Source organism: Oreochromis aureus, linkage group 19, assembly GCF_013358895.1.
Source record: "Oreochromis aureus strain Israel breed Guangdong linkage group 19, ZZ_aureus, whole genome shotgun sequence".
Classification (NCBI taxonomy): Eukaryota; Metazoa; Chordata; class Actinopteri; order Cichliformes; family Cichlidae; genus Oreochromis; species Oreochromis aureus.
In genome coordinates this window covers 29,340,619-29,363,165 of record NC_052960.1, presented here as the reverse complement: position 1 = coordinate 29,363,165, position 22,547 = coordinate 29,340,619, and the positions used below count along the sequence as shown (strand labels likewise).

The 22,547-nt window shown below is 41.7% G+C and overlaps 1 protein-coding gene across 4 annotated transcripts in view; it reads left to right on the top strand.

The window, feature by feature from the left end:
- atp10d (ATPase phospholipid transporting 10D) overlaps window positions 1-21,351 on the top strand; it is a 53,132-nt gene extending 31,781 nt beyond the window's left edge. For all 4 annotated transcript variants that reach the window (XM_039603003.1, XM_031759275.2, XM_039603002.1 and 1 more), the window contains 12 exons: window positions 1,838-2,492; window positions 2,630-2,727; window positions 5,667-5,793; window positions 5,875-6,059; window positions 8,983-9,262; window positions 9,488-9,564; window positions 9,894-10,019; window positions 10,897-11,097; window positions 14,647-14,727; window positions 14,860-14,964; window positions 15,770-15,957; window positions 20,904-21,351. In XM_039603003.1, the coding sequence (XP_039458937.1) occupies window positions 1,838-2,492; window positions 2,630-2,727; window positions 5,667-5,793; window positions 5,875-6,059; window positions 8,983-9,262; window positions 9,488-9,564; window positions 9,894-10,019; window positions 10,897-11,097; window positions 14,647-14,727; window positions 14,860-14,964; window positions 15,770-15,957; window positions 20,904-21,087 (2,307 nt within the window). In that variant the 3' untranslated portion in view covers window positions 21,088-21,351. The remainder of the gene's footprint in view (window positions 1-1,837; window positions 2,493-2,629; window positions 2,728-5,666; window positions 5,794-5,874; window positions 6,060-8,982; window positions 9,263-9,487; window positions 9,565-9,893; window positions 10,020-10,896; window positions 11,098-14,646; window positions 14,728-14,859; window positions 14,965-15,769; window positions 15,958-20,903) is intronic.
- The last annotated feature ends 1,196 nt before the right edge of the window (window positions 21,352-22,547 follow it).

Here is a 22,547-nt window from a genome sequence, read left to right as displayed (position 1 = left end):
GCAAACCAGATCTGGGCCATCAAAGGGTCGTCATTCTTTGCGGTATGTGGGCCATGTGTAAGCACATTGTGTGGGCCAGATCTGGGCCATACCAATTTTGCTATGTGGGAATCAGCTGATTTCAGATTGTATGCTAGAGGAGGAAAACAGTGGCACGGTCTACAGTGTAGATATAGACATGATAATAAAGTGAAAACTGCATCCACAACAGAAACAACTGCATTATGCTGCTAACACAACTTCAGCTCTTTGCAAGTACCTGCACAGACAGCACAGACTAAACCTAAGATACCCAAGAACCCAGAGTGATGTTAAAGCTGAACAAATACCGACAGTCAAGCTGCCAGACCCAGATGATCAGTCAGGCTGCAGCCTCGGTTTCCACCTGTTCATGTTTCTACAGTAGAATCATTGTGGCAGTTAAAGGCTCTTTGTCCTGGTTTCATCTTTGCTTTGTGCTGCCGGCTTTGTGTTCATATCTAAATACCAGTAGCTTTCCATCAGGACTTGTCAAATATAAACAATATTAACAATATTTAAAATGTACCAAAGTAAAGTGATATCTCTCTTTCATGTCAAACAGCACTGCCACTAAGCGCCTCGTCTGTCGATTAATATGTGTATCCATCGTTAACATTACTGTCATCTTGTGGCTGCAGTTATTTATATAGCGCCAAATCACAACAGCAATCGCCTCAAGGTGCTTAATACTATAAGATAAAGACCTTACAATAATCCAGAGAAAGCCCAACAATCAGACGACCCCTATGAGCAAGCACTTTGGTGACTGTGGGGAGGAAAAACTCCATTTTAACAGGAGGAAGCTGAAGGCTGTGGCTCTGACCATGTCTGGTCTATAATAAAACAGGTGCAGGGTCAGCAGCACTTTCATCTTTTTTTCATCTTTGTTCTGTAAAAGTCATTGCATGCCAGTGCTAAGAGAAAGATCATATGTGTGTCCTGCATGTATGTATGAGACAAGTATGAGACAATGCATTTCACCATTTTATGGAAAAATGCAAAACTAATGTTACAAGTAGTGTAACAGATTACTTACATTACTTTTAAGAAAAGTGTTCTGCGTAATACATTATGTTTTTTGAGTAATGACCCAAACACTGACCATAACAAACAGTTGATGATACTACATGCAGCTAATATTCATGAATGTAAAGTCTTTGATACGCTGCTTAGAGATGATGGTGACTCTCAAACAGAGACAGCGAGAACTGATAAGGAATCAAATCTATAAGTTATTTCAATAATGGAATCATAATTCTGAGTAATATCTCCTTGTTGATTTGACTGAAGACGAGTGTGGAAATGACTTTAGAGTCTGGACTAAATGTAGTTCAACATGGTTTTTTGACTCCAGACGATCGGACGTGTTCTGACAATACGGCACGCTGAAATATGGTTGCAGATTAAAATAGTCAATACTTTCTGTTAATCATCATATAAATAACTTAAATAGCCTAAATGCCTAAACATTTCAAGGTTAAACATGATTTTGAACATAAAAATCATGAGACATGTTTTTCCACTTTACATCACCACAATATCTATTATTGAGTCTAATGGATATTCTTTCCTCAACAGTTCACACAAAATACTCCACAATAACAAAGCTGTAGCTGGTTTTCACTTTGCCTTGTGCGTTACAGAGATTTGACTAATGGGAAAGATTCTGGCTTGATTCATTTAAATTTTAATTTAAAATACAGTAAAGTGTTCAGTAGTGTAAAAATTCAAAGAATATTTTCAGGAGAAACCGTCTTGACTTTTTCAGCCCGAGTTGCCTTCCAGAAGCTGACTCTATGTTTTCTTGTTCCTACAGATACCTGAAGAACGGACACCTCTGAAGTCCCTGGAAGAAATTAAGTTGATGTTTCAGCGTTTCAGTTTCTCTCCCTTCTCTGCTCTCTCCCCTTCCCAAATCAAAGGCAGCCCCCACAGCTTCAAAAGCAGGCTATTTATTAGGGGGAAGAGAGGCTCTCTCACTCTCTCCACTCTCGTGAGCAACACCACAGACATGTCAGGGTCAAGCCAGGAAAATGACTCTAAACCAGACTTATCTGCCAGAGAGGAGGAAGAACAAGATGTGGAGGACCAAGAGACAGAGGATGACTTAAGGGATACACAGACGAATCCTGATGAGACAAGACAGAGCATGCAAGACCTGACCAGACAAGTGGAATGTGTTGAAGAGATAACTGATGAACTGGTGTATGAGGCAGAAAGTCCAGATGAGGCAGCTCTGGTCCATGCAGCACGAGCATACCGCTGTACCCTGAGGGGTCGCTCTGCAGAGAGCCTGCTCGTGGATCTGCCAGGAATCGGCTCCCTGGCTATCCAGCTGCTCCACATCCTGCCATTTGACTCTAACAGGAAAAGGATGTCTGTAGTGGTCCGCCACCCTCTGACGGGACAGGTGGTGGTTTTCACCAAGGGTGCGGACTCAGTCATCATGGACCTGGCTGAAAGCCCTACAGGTAATTAAAAGGAATATTTAAGATTGATTTCCTACTGATTGATGATTTAAAAAACAAATTAAATGTATAATAAGTGCAATGTCTTTCATCAGTATTCCTTTGTGTTTTATATGTGTGTTTGTTGTTCTCCGGCGCAGATCAGACGGAGGTATACAATCACATCAAAGAAAAAACCCAAAAACATTTGGATGCTTATGCCAGAGAAGGCCTCCGCACACTCTGCATCGCTAAAAAGGTAACATTTCTGAGAAGTGAAATAAAATAGCTTCGTACAGAATGTCCATGAATACACTCTTTCACAATGTAGTATATAATTTGATGGTTTCTCACTTTAGCTGGATGCTAAAGCACTCCAGACAGCCATAAAATCTGTTTTGAAGAGTTAACAATTTCCTGATCTTTTGTCCTTAAGCTCATTGTAAATTGTCAAGGAAATACATGATGGAGAACTGATAAAGCAAAAGAGAACTGCAGTGCTTAGAGAATCCAGTTAAACTTGCTACACAGGTCACATGTGATGTTGAGATTTTTAACATGGATCTGTTGTTCTGAAACTACTGTGTTCTGGACGTGGACATCAGAATACAAAAAAACATTGGATACTTTTCCCTGTGCATTCTTGTTGTTTGAAGCAGGTCACATAAAAGAGACTTGTGGAAAGAGAAGTTAAATGCTTTTAAATTTAGCATTTAAGTTTGTTACTAATCTTGTCAGGTCATAACTTCATATCTGATCCTTCAGTGTAACTGAAGTTTTCAATTCAATTCAATTATATTTTATTTATATAGCACGGAATCGCAACAACAGTCGCCTCAACGCACTTTATATTGTAAGGTAGAACTTATAATAATACATACAGAGAAAAATCCCACAATCATACGACCCCCTGTGAGCAAGCACTTTGGCGACAGTGGGAAGGAAAAACTCCCTTTTCACAGGAAGAAACCTCCGGCAGAACCAGGCTCAGGGAGGGGCGGGGCCATCTGCTGCGACCGGTTGGGGTGAGAGAAGGAAGACAGGATAAAGACATGCTGTGGAAGAGAGACAGAGATTAATAACAGATATGATTCGATGCAGAGAGGTCTATTAACACATAGTGAGTGAGAAAGGTGACTGGAAGGGAAAAACTCAATGCATCATGGGAATCCCCGGCAGCCTACGTCTATTGCAGCATAACTAAGGGAGGATTCAGGGTCACCTGGTCCAGCCCTAACTATATGCTTTAGCAAAAAGGAAAGTTTTTAACAAATTACAGTAGTCCAGCCTGGAAGTAATAAATGCATGAACTAGTTTTTCAGCGTCACTCTGAGACAGGATATTTCTAATTTTAGAGATGTTGCACAAATGGAAGAAAGCAGTCTTACATATTTGTTTAATATGTGCGTTGAAGGACATGTCCAGGTCAAAAATGTGTTACCTGGCTTCATGGACAGATAGAGCTGGGTGTCATCTGCATAGCAGTGAAAATGTATGCTATGTCTTCTAATGATGCTGCCTAAGGGAAGCATGTATAATGTAAACAGAATTGGTCCTAGCACTGAACCCTGTGGAACTCCATAATTAACCTCAGCATGTGAAGAGGACTCTCCATTTACATGTACAAATTGGAGTCTATTAGATAGATATGATACAAACCACTGCAGTGCAGTACCTGTAATACCTACAGCATGTTCTAATCGCTCTAATAGGATATTATGATCAACAGTATCGAACGCTGCACCGAGGTCTAGCAGGACAAGCACAGAGATGAGTCCACTGTCAGAGGCCATAAGAAGATCATTTGTAACCTTCACTAAAGCTGTTTCTGTGCTGTGATGAGCTCTGAAACCTGACTGAAGCTCTTCAAATAAGCCATTCCTCTGCAGATGATCTGTTAGCTGTTTGACAACTACTCTTTCAAGGATGTTTGATATGAAAGGAAGGTTGGAGATTGGCCTATAATTAGCTAAGACAGCTGGGTCTAGAGATGCTTTTTAAGTAAAGGTTTAACTACAGCCAGCTTGAAGGCCTGTGGTACATAGCCGATTATTAGAGATCAGGTCTGAAAGACACGTTGATGGTTTGGAGGAAGAAATTATTGAGGTTAACTCAGAAAGATCAATTGGAGAAAAAGAGTCTAAATGAATATCAATGGTACTGAAAGCAGCTGTACATAATATTACATCTGTGAGATGATTATGAGTAATTTTTTCTCTAATGATTAAAATTTTATTTGTGAAGAAGTTCATGAAGTCATTACTAGTTAACATTAAAGGGATTGTTGGCTCAGTAGAGCTCTGACTGTTTGTCAGCCTGGCTACAGTGCTGAAGAGAAACCTGGGGTTGTTCTGATTTTCTTCAATCAGTGACGAATAGTAAGATGTTCTGACTTTGCGGAGGGCTTTCTTATAAAGCAACAAACTATAACTCCAGGCTAAATGATGAAAGGAATAATTTTAAATGGTAAATGGCCTGTATTTGTATAGCGCTTTTACTAGCCCCGCCTAAGGACCCCAAAGCGCTTTACATACCCAGTCATCCACCCATTCACACACACATTCACACACTGGTGGAGGCAAGCTACAGTTGTAGCCACAGCTGCCCTGGGGCAGACTGACAGAAGCGAGGCTGCCATATCGCGCCATCGGCCCTTCTGGCTTAATCTTATATAACCGGGTCAAAATTTTCCTGTAACACTAACTAAGCTAACACAAGACAAAGGCTAATTTTATTTATATAGCACGTTTAAAACAACAGAGTTGACCAAAGTGCTGTACATTAAAAGTATATAGCCCTCCAAAAAATTACACTAAAATGCAGAAAAACTGTGTCACTGCACAGTCTGAAGAGCATGGAGGAGATTCCAGGAGACAAGCAGTTACTCTAGTAAAGCTGCACAGGGCCTTAGAAGGTGATTAAGCCCTCAGAAGGACCAATATCTGTTCCCTTGTGCAAGGAGGAACAGGATGATAGCACCGCCAGAGGCCTTAAAAATGACTCCAGCTGGTGTGAAAATCTTTGACCCAACTGAACTGCCTGTTTCAACTGGAGCTTTGTGATTCTGTTCCCCACTGTTGCTTCATGGTCTCATTTCATATTGAAAGATCCTACAGTCTGATTGAATTCATGACAGACAGCCAACTACTGACTTTGTAGTTACTAATATTTGCTTGATCTGTTATTGATTACCTGCAGGTTCTGAAGGAGGATGAGTATGACTTGTGGCTGAAAGCACACATGCTGGCAGAGAGCAGCATAGAGAACAGAGAGGAGCTTCTTCTGGAGTCAGCTCAGAGGCTTGAGACGAACCTCACGCTGTTGGGTAGTCACTGCAGCTCAGACTTAAATCATTCAATATCAGAGCTGAAATACCAGTACTTCAAGTGTATGCGTGTGTTTTCAGGTAGCACAGGGATTGTAGACAGACTGCAGGAGGAGGTTCCAGAGACCATCGCTGCTCTTCAGAGGGCTAGGATTAAAGTTTGGGTTCTCACTGGAGACAAACAGGAAACAGCCATCAACATTGCTTATGCCTGCAAACTTCTATGTGCCAGTGACAAACTGCTGACAGCTAACTGTGGAAGCAAGGTCAGTGAGTGAAAAAAACGTTGTTATTTTACTGTAGAGCATGTGCAAAAGGGTGTAAGGTCTTCTTCACACACTGTGCACTCTGCATTAGATGGAGGAGTTGTATAGGGAGATGGAATGACACAGGTATGATTTCCTGTGTCATTCAGTGGTGCGTTTGGGTAATCTCAGTCTCTCACTAAACATGCCCTGTGACTACCCAGCACTCAGACCATGACACTCCAAGTACAACAGATGGAGTGCTGAGTGTGAGAGAAACTGACCTGAAAGATAGGATCATGGTAAAGCTGGAAACCTGGACCCTCCGTAGTGGGTTACCAAGACTATGTTAAGTATCCTCTGAAGGTCTACTAGAAGATGTAAATGCACCATAACGGACAGTCCCTACTGCAACCATCACCAAAAACAACCAGCTGATCTACACCACAGCAGCAGTGATCACCGAGGTGCTTGGCTATATGATGAACAGCCCAAGAGAGCAGTGCAGTTCATGGAGCAGTCGAGAGGCCAAGATCAAGGTAGCACAGAGGGAAGCTGAAAGTAGAAAGTTGAAGAAAGAGGTGCCTAAGAAGTATAGCAAGCTGCCCGTGCCTTGGAAACTACCAAACAAAGACTTACAGCCTTAGACAGAAGGCAGGAGAGTAAACCAGCTGTACTGTAGTGATAGCTGTAGCTACACCAAGTGACAGCAACATCAGGAAGAAGGAAAACCAGAAGCTGGAGAAATGCCAAGGGCTGAAAGAAGAGCTCGAGAAGATGTGGAGGGTGAAGGTAACTGTGGTCCCAGTGGTAATCAAAACACACGGTGCATTGACCCCAAAACTAGGCGAGTGGCTCCAGCAGATCCCGGGAACAACATCGGAGATCTCTGTCCAGAAGAGCGCAGTCCTGGGAACAGCTAAGATACTGCGCAGGACCCTCAGGTTCCCAGGTAGAGGACCCGAGCTTGAAGGATAGACCGCCCGCAGCGCTAGAGGGAAATTTTTTCATTCTTATTTTATTATTTTTATATATTTTAATATAAAACCCTCAAAAAAACCTTTCTTATAAATCCTGTCTACACTCTTAAAAATACTTTCGAACCTTGCGTATTAAAAGCACATTTGTTCGTGTACACAGTGAATTAACTGTGTGTGAGATGAATGTACTGTACAGCAAAGAAGAGCATTAGAGCTCTTCAGCAGGCACCTTAGGCGTAAGCATGTCTTCTTTCTTTTTGCTGCTGAGGAACATAGTGATGGGTGGTTTCTTCTGGACAAGGTTTCTATAGACATTTATAGACTCATCCATCGACCAGTAGTTTTACCAGTGCTAATTAATGTGTTCTATTTTTATTTATATTGTTATTCATCGTTTTAGGAAAGAAAATGCTTATTTTACTGCAAAAAATAATAAAAATCTAAAAAAATACGAATACCTATATGCAGCAGAAACCGCTTTCTGCAGCTCGGATAGTTAGCCAACAGCTGCAGAAAGGTGCAATGAAGAAGGTGCCTAAGAAGTACAGCAAGCTGTCCATGCCTGACGGCTTGCTTAGCATTTCTCTATTTTTCTGGTATATCGCTTGAAGAGCTATACCTGAGAAATAGAAGGCAGGAGAATAAGCCAGCTGTTCTCCACAGAATCATCCAAGCTGTACTCTCAGTGGCAGGGGAACAATGTGAGAACAGCCCCACTAAGGCTGGAGACAGGCCAATACTGGAAGAGCATGTGGGAGAAGGACGCAATCCATAATAGCAATGCTCAGTGACTTATGGATCTAAGAGTAAATCCAAACCTACATGGCCCTGTGTGAAAAAGTGATTGCCTCCTAAACGTAATAACTGGCGCTGTTTTGCAGCCTCAGGAGTAGGAGTGGGTTTAAAAAAATCAATTTCCAGATTCGAATCAATTTTATATTGAATAAAGCGATATCAATTCATTAAATCCTGACATTGATATTTAAATATAAATGTATTTTGCCAGAAACACCAGAATCTCAGCTTAAAGCTCACAAAACTATTTCAACAACTGCCAAGCAGCTAAAAGAGCAAAAGATTACAGAGCAGGTCAACGAATTCCACAAAAAGATTCACAGTGAATTTCAACTTTTACAAATTATGCCAAATTGCAAAACGCTTAGCTGTGTCTCTAACAAAACTTCTGTAACGTTGCTCTGCTTCACTTCACTGGGGGTTATCTGCTATAAAAATCCAGCCCAGGAAAATCTCCGTCATATTTTTCTGTGTTTTATCTTCGCTTTTCTTGACATAAATGTGCTGTGATGCTTGAACCTCTGGCCTCTGGTGAAGTCTCACAAGATTGAGATGCTCTAGCGTGACCTTAAAAAGGCGGTTCATGCTCAAAAACCCTCCAATGTCACTGAATTGCAAAAATTCTGCAAAGACAAGTGAGCCAAAATTCCTCCACAGTGCTGTAAAAGACTCGTAGCCAGTTATCGTAAGTGCTTGATTGTAGTTGTTGCTGCTAAGGGTGGCCCAACCAGTTATTAGATTTAGGGGGCATTCACTTTTTCACACAGAGCCGTGTAGGTTTGGATTTTTCCCCCCTTATTAAAAAACACCTACATAGGATCAAAATCCTGAACACCAACAATCAATCAAATCCAATAAAACACTGGACAGGAGAAGCCATGTCTGAACTCACCTGCAGGAAGCAGCCCCCCAATTTCATGAAACAAACAGTTGGTTATATGGTAAATGGCCTGTATTTGTATTGCGCTTTACTTAGTCCCTAAGGACCCCAAAGCGCTTTACACTACATTCAGTCATTCACCCATTCACACACACATTCACACACTGGTGATGCCAAGCTACATTGTAGCCACAGCTGCCCTGGGGCGCACTGACAGAGGCATAATGACTGCAATAAATGCAGTTACGCATTCTGCTCTGGTACATAACAGTCCTTTCTTTTCCTTCAGGATGCTTGTGCAGCTTTATTTGAGGATCTCATACTGGAAGTCCAGAGTGGTGAGAGTTTGACTGACCTTACTGGAAATGGGGAATCCATGTCCAGCAGCTTCATTCTGGTCATAGATGGCCGGACACTGGGTTGGGCCTTGGAGGACGAATTGAGGAGCAACTTCCTGGAGCTGAGCCAGCGATGCAAGGCAGTGATCTGCTGCCGTTCCACTCCACTGCAGAAAAGCCAAGTGGTCCAGCTGATCCGGGACCATCTTGGTGTCATGACCCTGGCTGTGGGTAAGAACTCAGCCAACAGAAAAGCAGCTTGGAAGCTGATTGTTTATTATTCCATAAAGACATTTCATAATCCTTTTTCTGTTCAACATTTGAAATACAGCTGATCTTTTCTTCACCTTCCTGCCTTTTCCATTGTCATTGCATGAGTACTATCAGCGTTATTTATCAAATCACTGCTTGAAATAATTTGACAAGAACAAGTGGAAAACAATGCTGCCATTTCAGGTGATGGAGCCAATGATGTAAGCATGATTCAGGTGGCTGATGTGGGCGTTGGGATATCTGGACAGGAGGGAATGCAGGTAATAACAAAGAAAAAATATAACAATAAAACTACTAATAACAAAAAATACTGTCAAACTGAGGTCTTTACAAAATGCTATGAAGCTACCTTTTGTTAGTATAGGTTTAATTCAGCCTCCCATCCAAGACTATCACAGACAACTCTTAGAGAGCTGTAGCTGTAGCTTTCTGTGGTTACGTTAGAATCAGTGTGATATTACATTAGCCTGTATCATCTGGTTTCACTCACCAGCAGGCGCTAAAAGAGGTTAACACTTGTTTTATTCTTCTTCTTTTTTTTCATTATTTTGCTTTGTGGTCATTTTTGTTGCTTTAAATCTTTCTCCAGGCTGTGATGTCCAGTGACTTTGCTATTTCACGGTTTAAACACCTCAGCAAGCTGCTGCTGGTTCACGGCCACTGGTGTTACTCTCGTCTTGCAAACATGATACAATACTTCATCTATAAGAATGTGGTAAGAGGTTTTTTGACAGCTTTATAAAAAAGGTTCTAAACTGCTTGACTGAAGTTTCAAATTAAGGCAGGTGTTGAACTCACAACAGTTACACTGTCATCCCTAAAATCACCTGCTGTAATTCTCAAGAAAACAACAGCAAATCATTTTTTTAAAAATACAGCAGGTTTTCATTTTAATAATATATAACTGCTGTTATGTTGCTGTATTCTTTTCTGTTTATTCTACCTACTATTTGGCATACCTTTAAACTAATGAATTAAACTAATAAATTTAAACTAATGAATCCATTTAATAAGACTTGTCTCATATAGTGTCACGTGACTTTGGAGGGTTCTTGTTGTGGGACAGTTCTTCTCCCCGGCCACTGAATCCAGTCCTGAGGTCAACACTAGTCTGACTTACCCAAAACCCCTCACGCAGGTTTGAGGCACCCAGCAGCCATCCTACTCTAGCGTGCAATGATGCAGAGGACTTGTTGATATTGAGCTTTGCCTGGTAGTGCAGAGATTAGTAATGACACCTTAAAGTAAGAAGGTTCCTGATTAGAAAGACAGCTGGGGGCCTTTTATATGTGGAGTTTGCATGTTTTCCCTGCGTGTGAGCCAAAAGGACACATTATTAGCATAAAACAAACATACAATTCCCCGATTGATGCAAAATCATTTATCATCGTATCACTGAAAGGATAAAGAGCTGGTCCAGTGATTTACGACCACGACAAAGCTGTGGTTCTCCACTGTGTTAGCATAGACTTTCTTCCCCACAAACACAAAAACCAAAAATTTTTTAAGGCAATTCCTTGTTGACACACGAATAAAAAAAAGTAATAAGTAAGGAAATTCCTCACTGCTGTCTGTGTGTTTCTTACCTGCAGATGTATGTGAATCTGCTGTTCTGGTATCAGTTCTTCTGTGGTTTTTCTGGGAGTGTCATGACCAACTCCTGGGTGCTCATCCTCTTCAATCTAATCTTTACGTCAGCTCCTCCGCTCATTTACGGCATTCTCGACCAAGATTTACCTGCTGTCACTCTGATGGAGCTGCCCGAGCTCTACCAGGATGCACAAACTTCCAAGGTTACTGCAAACACACACTTGCCATAGAAATGACATACAAACTATACAAACGGCAGTTGCTGTTTAAGGATTTCATTTGTTTTTTCATTTTTGTCAAACATTTCCTAGAATATGGTCAGTGCTCCTAACAAATGTATTTTCTGAAACAGAGCAGCTTATGAACACAAACCCTTAGCTGACACAGTTAGCATCATTAAGTCTCAACATGTTTGTATCACGTTGATGAAAAAAGAAAACTGCTTAAATTATGAAAACTTTATTTATCAACACATTTATTTATTTTAAGTATTTTAAATTGCTGAATGTAAACTGGTTCTACACTTGCTATGATGAAACTCTAATACCTACTAATGTATTCTTCACTCTAACCGGGCTGCTAAGTCATAATGTGCACAAACATGATCACAACATTCCTGTATAACAGAAAAAAACACATAAATTCACTTTCATTAATATGTTAACAGTTACATTTCTGTGATCATTTTATTATTTACACAGAAAGAGGAAACAGAAGATAGAAAATAGGGCACTATCATAGCCATACATTGAGCTGTTAGCCATTAGCATGCGTCCGTACTACCTGCCCCGGGAATTCTCACATGTTATCGCGCTAACAGCGTATGTCCCCCCCTCGGCCAACGCGGATGCGTGACTCTCTCCACTCTGTGGTCAGCAGACTGCAAACACAATCTCCGAGAGCCCTTCTCATAATATCAGGGGACTTCAATCGTGCCTCACTGGACTCCACACTGCCCACCTCCACCCAGTATGTGACCTGCCCAACAGAGACAATAAAACACTGGACTTACTGTATGCCAATGCAGAAGAGGCATACAGTTCATCACCTCTCCCTCCCCTGGGCAGATCTGATCATAACCTGGTGCACCTTGTCCCTGTGTATGAGCCCTTAGTGCGCAGGGAGCCACCAGCCACCCGCACAGTACAGAGATGGTCGGAGGAGAGCGAGGAGGCTCTTAAGGATTGTCTTGAGTCCACTGTGTGGGAGGTGATCTGTGACGACCACGGAGAGGACATCGACAGCCTTACTACATGCATTACTGACTATATTAATTTCTGTGTGGATAACACCGTACCTACCAGGACTGTACGGTGTTTCTCCAACAACAAACCCTGGATTACCCCAGAAATTAAAGCTGTCCTCAAGCAGAAGAGGAGGGCCTTCAAATCCAGAGACAAAGAGGAGTTGAAAAGGGTGCAGAGAGAGCTGAGGGGACTGATAAGGAAGGGGAAGGACAGCTACAGGCAGAAGATGGAGAACCAGCTTCAGCAAAACAACGTTGGTGAAGTCTGGAGAGGCCTCAGAACCATCTCAGGCCACAAACATCAGAACTCTCTGCCTGGGGGGGATGTGAGGTGGGCAAATGAACTGAATCATTCCTTCAACAGATTTGATTCATCCATGAGGCAGTCTCCAACATCGGCTGCAGACTTACCCACCCCCACTGCTGCTGTTCCACCTCTGACACCTCAGACACTTCACACCTCCTCTATTCACCCTGCTCACTCCTCCCACCCCAACAACAGCATCCAATACACACTCAACACAAGGCTCCAGCCTGTCTCTCTCAACCACCCAGGTTAGGAGGGAACTGAGGAGGATTAAAGCCAAGAAGGCAGCGGGTCCAGATGGCATCAGCTCGAGGGTCGTCAGGTCCTGCGCGGACCAACTGTGTGGGGTGATGGAGCACCTCTTCAACCTGAGCCTGAGACTGGGGAGAGTCCCACAGCTCTGGAAAACCTCCTGTGTTGTACCAGTGCCAAAGACTTCACGCCCCAAGGACCTCAACAGCTACAGGTCGGTGGCTCTGACATCCCACCTGATGAAGACCCTGGAGCGGTTGGTCCAGCTTCGGCGCCTTGTGAGCTCATCACTGGACCCACTTCAGTTTACCTACCAGCTTGGCATTGGAGCGGATGATGCCGTCATTCACCTCCTACATCGTTCCCTCGCTCACCTGGAGACCGCTGGGAGCACTGTGAGAATCATGTTCTTTGATTTCTCCAGTGCCTTCAACACTATTCTTCCCTCGGTCCTGAAGGACAAGCTGGAGAACTCTGGAGTGGACCATCCCCTCACTACCTGGATTTTGGACTACCTCACCGACCGACCACAGTATGTGAGGACTCAGGGCTGTGTGTCGGACAGGGTCGTCTGCAGTACGGGGACCCCACAGGGAACAGTTCTGGCTCCGTTCCTCTTCACCATCTACACTGCAGACTTCTCCCACAACTCCACCCAGTGCTTCCTGCAGAAGTTCTCTGATGACTCTGCAATAGTCGGCCTCATCACTGATGGGGACGACAAGGAGTACAGAGGACTGACTCAGGACTTTGTGGACTGGTGCCAGCTGAACTACCTCCAGATCAATGCCAGTAAAACCAAGGAGCTGGTGGTAGACTTCGCGCAGGCACAAACATCCTCCACTGCAACCACTGAACATCCAAGGTATGGACATTGAGGCTGTGGACAGCTACAGGTACCTTGGTGTTCATCTGAACAACAAACTGGACTGGACTCATAACTCAGACGCCCTCTACAGGAAAGGGCAGAGCAGGCTGTACCTGCTGCGGAGACTCAGGTCGTTTGGAGTGGAGGGCCCACTCCTGAAGACCTTCTATGACTCTGTGGTGGCCTCTGCCATCTTTTATGGTGTGGTCTGCTGGGGGGGCAGCATCTCTGCTGGGGACAGGAAGAGACTGAACAGGCTGATCCAAAGGGCCAGCTCTGTTCTAGGATGCCCTCTGGACCCAGTGGAGGTGGTGAGTGACAGGAGAATGGCGGCTAAGCTGTCATCCCTGTTGGACAACATCTCCCACCCCATGCAGGAGACTCTGACAGCACTGAGCAGCTCCTTCAGTGGCTGCGGCACCCACGGTGTGGGACGGAGAGATTTCGCAGATCTTTCCTCCCCACTGCTGTCAGACTCCACAACAAAGACTTTAACTGATCAAACACACACATCCACACATGTGCAATAAGACTAAGTGCAATAAGCTTTTCTGGCATCGTTGTATTTTTACTCAGTTCTATAAAGCATTTGTATTCTATTTTTATCCTATTGTATATTTTATTCTATTTATTCTACTGTATATAGTATTTTATTTTATTCTATTCTGTACAGTTGTGTACAGTATTTTATTCTTATTGTATTCTAATTTTGCTATATAACTTTTGCACTGTCCACTTCCTGCTGTGACAAAACAAATTTCCCACGTGTGGGACTAATAAAGGTTATCTTATCTTATCTTATACATATGTACATTACATATACTAGAAAAATCGAAATGCATACAGACGCCACCTGCTTGTTCATATGATCATGTCCCACCATATTTCTGTTTGTTATGCTTTCATCTGTGTCCTACCGCTGGCCTCTTGCCTAGCTCATTACCTCATTATCATTAAGCATGGGTCATTTGTTTTTCATTCAAGTGTTGCGGCTTGTGCTAGCCAAACAAGTACGCGTGACGTCAGTAACACTAATATTTGTTTAGAAAGTGTAATAGATGATTGTGATGTCTTCACAGACGTGTGTTCCATACATGTTCTGGATCACGGTCCTGGATGCTTTTTATCAAAGCCTCGTTTGCTTTTTTGTGCCTTACTTTGTAAGTACACCATGCAAATCATTACTTATCGCATTTCTTCTATTTACATGCATGCGGGTCTGTCTGTCTTGTCCTACTGTTCTAAGATTTTCATGTTAGAGTATTTTAGTGGATTTTTTTCTGTTTTCACAGGCATATGCAGGATCAGATGTTGGGGTGCTGTCCTTTGGCTCACCGATCAATGCATCAGCACTTTTCATTATTCTGCTGCACCAAGTGATCGAGAGCAACACACTGGTCAGACTCACCACCACCACTCAAAATCATTTATACTGAAGCTGGATTGTGTCTCAGTTACTTTGCCTTTGCAATAACAAGTGTGTAGCTTAAAGGTTATGTGTGTTATGTTAGGGTGTACAGCAGGGGTCTCAAACTCCCGGCTCAGGTCACCCCTACTTGTTGACGTGAAGAAATCTAATGCAGTTTGTCCCTTGAAGTGACTTTTTCTGTTCAGGAGGATTTGTTTGTTGTTGAGTGCAATGTTAAAATAAGTTCTTTAAATGATTTAATATGAAGGCAACATGAGCAGAGAGCACAAACATGCTGAGGGATTGGCTGTGTTAGTCACAAACTAATGTGCACACTTATGTCTGCACTTTTATTTGGTACATATGAACAAAATGACAGCAGAAGTGCTGCCACGTGTCTGTCCACAAAGAGAGGACCAATGTGTTTATTTGGTAGTTCAATGAAAGGCTTCAGTTAGTTAAGAGTGCGAAAAAATAATCTGCGTTCATGTTTGCAGTTTGTTATACAATATTTGAAATTAAAAAAACAAAAAAATAACTACATTTTTGGAAATATTTGTGGGTGTTTTGTTGTTTGTTTGCTTTTTGTACTACTTGAACACTAAAGCTGCCCTCACATGAGATGACAGTGGCAGCAGTGGCCCTCGGCTCATTTAGGTTTGAGGCCTTTGGTGTACAGCGTGAGGAAAAATGTAATCCAAGTCAGAATTGGAAATGGAAAGATTCAGGAGCAGCTCTCTGTCTTTAGTTGTGCTCTGGAGTTTTGAATCTTTTTTTTTTTTTTTTTTTTGCAGACATGGATACACGTGGTCGTGTTGGTGCTCAGCTGTGCTTCCTATTTTGGTTTTGTACTGCTCCTCAGTGGCTTCTGTGTGACCTGCAGCCCCCCTGTCAATCCTCTGGGGATTGAATTACTCCAAATGTCCCACTCTCTTTTCTACATCATATGTGTTCTCACTACTGTGACAGCTCTGTTACCCAGGTACACACACACACACACACACACACACACACTAAGACTACTGCAAAAACTCATGCACATGTAGTGTATTTCCTTTGGGGGGTCTTCATAACTCATTAATAATAAAGAGCTTTACTCTAATGACACCTGGAGGTGCCAATGTCGTCATCACCACAGCGATACACTGAATTTGTTTTGTCACTCCCGTGGTTCTCAAGCTTCTTCTACTGATCAGAAAAATTACAGCTACACTTTTTAATCAGACTACAGCATCAAGTCAGTAAAACTTCTGAGTTACTGATCTTGTAGTAGCAGCATGGCTGATAATCCATCTTTGGTGTTAATAAAATTAACAACCGGTGCATTAGAGGGGCAACAATGGGATAACCCCCAAATCAGGAATGGTTTTACAGGTAAAGGACAGTTTTCCTCCTCTTCTGACTATGTTTTTTTTGGCTTAGGCCAGTGTCACTACTGGTAGCTTAAGGTGATACCTGGGCCCTGCTGAGGTTGTACAGCTAGTGTAACACCTCCAGGATGGCATATCAATACACGCAATTGCCAGGTTTACTGTATCTCCCAGCACAGGAGACAGGCAATTACTCTGAGATAGTTGGACAGGCCTGTAGAGGGTCCATCAGCAGAACTGATATCTGCTCTTTTGTGCAATGAGGAACAGGAACAGCACTGCCAGCAGGCCACTGGTGTGAATGTCTCTGACCAAACAATCAGAAATAGACTTCATGAGGGTGGTGGGTCAGTGATGGTCTTTGTGTCCTCCACGCAGACCTCTACAGGCTAGGCAATGGCATCGGGATGAAATCCCTGAACCCATTGTGTTTACCCTATGCTGGTGCAGTACCACATTCACTTTGGTGCACAACAATGCCCAACAATGGCAAGAGTATGTAGGTAGTTCCTGGAGGATGAAGGAATTAGTACCATTTACAGTCCCCCATGCTTCCCTGACCTAAATCCATGGACATGATGTCCCAGTCCATCCAGTGCACATCAGACTGTCCAGGAGCTCAGTGATGCCTTGGTCCAAATCTGGCAGGAGATGCTGACAGGGTATTATCGATCGTCTCTTTAGCATGCTCCAACACTGTCATGCATACAAGCACGAGGGGGCTGTACAAGCTACTGAATACCATTTTGACTTGCTGCAATGAAATTTCAGCAAAAGGGGCGAGGCTGTCGCGTCATTTTTTCACCTTGATTTTCAATGTTTCTCGTTCGCTGTGTGGATGTGGAGAAGAGTGGACTCAAACGCAGGACTCGCAGGCTGGTTGAGGATGTTTATTGTGAAGGCAGGATGAACAGGACATGAGACGGCTGGCTGACTGAACATAATGCACACAGACAGAGGCGAACACAAGAAAACTCGAAGCACATGGAAAATAAACAGCGACAAAGTACAAACTGAAAACACTGAGTCAACAACCCAGGAAACCTGATGTCACTTTCATTCCTAAAACATTACCCAGATATCCAGGATAGTTTTTTAAATACAAATATTTTAATTTGTTTATAACCAGACATATGCTTCGGGTAAAATAGTGTTCGTTACCATGGTTTCCAGTGGTCTTTTGGAGTCTCCAAATTTCTATTTTTGGAAACGCTCATTTTAATTGGACAGACCAATCAAAATAAATACATAAATAAAATATTGCAGTATTTTTAAGAAACATATTATAATAAGCTGCAGGCAATTATTTACAAAAATAAATCAGTGCCAACAGCACTTTAAGGGATCCTGTTAGGAAAAGGTTTAAGTATTAACCTTTAATTATATGGGTTTTTTTAAAAAACTGAAATCATACAATTTCCTGTATTATATATATGTGTAAATAGTAAACACCCCTACACACATAACTACAGTTGTAAAAGAAAAAAAAAAGGTTCTCACAGGACTGGTTTTGGCAGTTTGTTGGTCTGTCACATTCAGGTGTGCACAAAATATTCTGTGCGATGCTCGGGGAAATTACAAAAAGCCCGACAGCTAGATGCAGTTCACCTTTTAAATGTTAAAGTTCATTAGAGTAAAATTAGGCAAAGACTGAAACAGGGCTACAACAATTCATCGAGTAATTCAATCACAAAAAATTATTTGCTACAATGTTTCGTTTCACACGAGGCCCTGTAGTGTGTCAATGTGTTAAACAACGTGACCGTGAGTGCTTTACCCGCATTTGCTGCTATAAACGTTTTGACAACATTAAGCCCACACAGCCTTCAGTTTTAAATAGAAACACTGATAACAGCAGCAGTGATGATGACTCTGGCACAATTTAACATGGAGTCTGTTTACACACCACGAAGAGCAAAGAGGCGGCGGTGTTACTGAGAAACCGAGCTCAGGCTGAGTGAAAGAAAACGTGTTTCTGGCGTCCAAAACAGGAGCACAGTTCCATTACAACCTTTACTGGGAAAAATCTAGAGTCCCCAGTCCTTCATCAAAGCGCCTGATCAACTCCAACGTGAAGAAAAATGAACTTTGTAGCTGCTCCATTCACCATCTATTGTTTTACACAGAGAGTAATCTGCAGTAAGCCTCAGAAGGTATGCAGATGAACTATTAACTCGGTCTGATACCAGACTGGTTAAATTGTGGAGTTTACCGAAGGCTGAAACAGGGGTGAGTCAAAAGGGGGCACGGGGTGTACAAAACTATATTAATTTTAAGGCTTTCATAACATTTTTCAGATTGAAATTGAAATAATATTAAACATTCTGTTAATTCAGTTGCATTGGAATTTAAAAATATGAAAATAAAAGCTTTTTTTCATAAGCCAATAAAAATGTACACATGCCATTAAACTCGTTGTTGTTAGGTTGGACACTGAATTATTATTATCATTATTTGATGTGTACATCATCATAACATCTGTTTTCAGCAGCACAAAAACTTGCTCCCTAATTTTACAGTTTTTCAGGAAGACAGAGCAAAGGTACATTTTAATGCCTTGTGATTGCACATGTATCTTATTTGATTTTGACCTTTGACAGTACATGAGATTATTCATATAATTTTGCATTTAAGAAAATGTTTTCTTTAAAAATGTAATTTAAATATGGTACGTACATACAATCAAAGGGTTTAGGGTTTTTTTGACAGTGTTGTATGGAGTTCAACTTTCTCTTTTGAATATTTATTATTTGTCATTAATAAGACAAAAGTATTTCTTATCCGATTACTTGATTAAACAATGGAATAATCGATGGATTACTTGATTACTAAAATAATTGATAGCTGCAGCCCCTACTGGTGGTGGTGAACAAATGTGGCTTGCTTGTAAGAGTTTTCAGGAGAAAGTCTGTTCATCTAAAGAGAACAGCAGTATGGTTTAGGCTGCATCTGAGCAAACGAGCAGTTAGACAGTGTGTTATGTTGCAGCTACAGGATCTGGGCACTTTGCTGTCACTGAGTTAGGCTCTGTGAAGCCAAATGTGACGCTATCTGTCTGACAGCTATGCAACAGGACAGTGACCTCAAGTATATTCAGCAACTCTACTGAGTAGCTGAAAAAGAAAAGAAACAAGGAACTGAAATTGAAATGCTGCGGTTGGATGTTGAGAGAGCGCTGCAGAAACCAATGCCTGGAAATCTCAACAACTGAAGAAACAAAGCGAAGAGTGGTGCAGAATTCCTCCTCACTGATGTTACAGACTGTTAAAGTTAATGCTGCTAAAGGAGTTTCTGTAAGCCACTGAATCATGAGTTGTACTTAGTTTTTCACAGGAACACAAAACTTTTTTAATGTGACTTTTTATGATTAAAAACATACTTTACATAGTGTGTGTAGTAAGTAACATATGGTAAATGGACTGTTTCTTATATAGTGCTTTTCTACTCTGTCTGAGCACTCAAAGCACTTTATACAACTAATTCATTCACCCAATCACACCAGCACTTCTTCTAACAATTTAAGTGCTCTATCTAACATTCATACACAGTCACACTCCGATGGATGCATCGGAGGGCAACGTGGGGTTAGTATCTTGCCCAAGGATATTTGGCATGCAGACTGGAGCAGACTGGGATCGAACCACCGACCTTCTGGTTAGTGGCTGACCTGCTCTCTATTGCATATACTTCCACGCCCAGCTAACCAGTTGGATTTCACGGTTTGGGGGCTTCAGTAGGGGCTCAGCCCATTTACTCCGTCTAAGGCAAACATATCATATCCTCCTCACTCACTAAGTCGGAGGGTAGGCTAAACTTCCCTTTGAACTGGAAGAAAACAAACGGCTGAATCAGGAGTTCATTCCAACAGTGGACCAGGAGTGGACTACCTCGAATGGCCTGGTCTATTTGTTTAAAGAGAAGAAGAAGTAAAAAAATGTCATATATTGTGCATATTTTGTTTGGAAGGGCCAAACTTCCTTCTTTTGGTCCGCATTTTGTGAAAAACCCAGAGGGGTTTTTTGGCGTGTGCGCGCGTGAGTGTGTGTGTGTGTGTGTGTGTGTGTGTGTGTGTTTGTTCTTAAAATTGACTGGAATGAAATGGTGATTGATAAAACTTAGAGTGGGTTTGTTTTATTTTCTCTTATCAGTGAGTGAAAGTACCTTAAGGTGAAGTGTTGTTGTGATGTGTTTTTTGTTGTCTTGAATATAGTTCTTTACTCACAAACTAACTGAGCTATTTTCAGTCAATGTGTAGGGTGTAAGGTTAGACATTACTTATTTGTAAGGCAACAAACCTGTAACAGCACCATCGTATATGTCAGGAGGGAGACTTGGCTGGCACTCCACAAGGAACAGCTTGCTTGTTAAAGTCTAAGCAAAATGTCACATGACATATTATTTTCTAAATTAGGACTTTTATCAGTAGAAGGCAGAGTCTAAACCGAGCCACTGCTTTAGAGTGAAGTCGTTAATAGAAAAAAGGTGAAATCAATGAAGTTTGAAAATGTCACGTGCAGCCACAGTTCTAGAGGACTGACTGATGTGCTCTTCTCTACAGGCTGTTTTTTCAAGCTTTACACAACACACTGCACCCATCTACAGTTTTGAAATCAGCTCACATGGATACAGTGGACTCTGAAAATTACTGCAGGAGAATGCAGCGCTGGAACATGACCCACTCCAAAACCAACAGGCTCTCGGCGGGCGCCGACAACCCTGGCCTGGAGCCCAGCTTAGCGTGAGAGCTGCTTTGGCCACCCTACGCACATGCAGAGAGTTGTACTTGATACCTCTACCGATGCACAATCTCCCCTGAGAAAAGTATACCTGAAACTGAAGAAACGGCTTCTGTTAATGTGCATTTAAGTGTATATCACAGCCAGAACTGAAGTTTTGGTTCAATATAAGATTTTGACTGCAAAGAACACTGAATATAATTGGCTGCGTTTTGTATGAATGAGAAGTATGCATCTGTGATTTTATGAATAAATTATGTGAAAGTAATCCATCCATGTGATTCATTCAGTGTCTGTTCAAGAAAGATAATATAAAGATAAACATTTGGTGTGATTTTTAAACAAACACACTGGTGTCATGCTTGGAATGGGATTGAAGCTCACACACAGTTCATGTGTAAGCTGTGGGTGACGCATTATCTTGTATGTCAGTTGGATTCTGATGAGATTTGGCAGATATCTGTGAGAATCCTGTGAACCTGTGCGGCACATCATTTGGCATAAGAAGTTAGTTGTGTAGGCAAAAAATGGCACCAAATTTTTCCATGGTCTGGAAAAATTGCCAACGGCTGCTTCATTTGCAGCAAAGCATGAAGCATTTATCTGTCGAGACTTAATAGTGGACCAGTCCTGGTATTTTCTTTTCTTATGATGCTCTAATCAGCATTCAACAAAGGCTCTTATTAACATCTGTACTTGAATGACAGTAAGACAAAGACTGAAGCTGATCAGTTTCTCAGGTTTGACTGATCAATATGCATCATAACTAAATTAGTAGCTAACTGGCAAACCAGTGAGGATGAACACAAATTCAGCCAAAATCGGTATTTAAACATTTATTCCATTTTTTTGTCATAGCTTTCAGCTCCTTGTTTTTATGCTTTGGATTATGTTTGTAATGAATCCAACCAAGTTTTCTTCTGTCCTGCAGTTTAAACAGAAGCCCTCATTTAATATCATCGTATTGATGTAAGTAATTCCTGTGCCACTATAGATACACTACCTGGAAACAAAAAAACTGATTCACATGTCTCAAAACCAAATGTTTTCAAAAAAATATTAAGGATTTTTATCATGAAGACTGTTGTCTGAACCATACTGAATTTAACCAGATATATATATATATATACACACACACACACACACACACACACACACACACACACACGAAACGAACAAACATAGTAACTGACATATAAAATGATACATAACTTATAAAAATAAAAAATAAAGCAAGCACACACAGAAGTCAAAATAAGACATACATAAAACAATTATTATATTAAATAAGATTAAAAGGCAGATACAGTTAAAATAAGCACTCTCCTCTTCACCTCTCCTGTGCACGTTGGCTGGATTCATGTATTTAAAGTTACCCTCCTTCACTACCTCTCACCTTCGCTGCTACACTTGTTTGCTTCTCATTCACACACATATATCCTGTCGTGCTTCTACGGACTCATTCC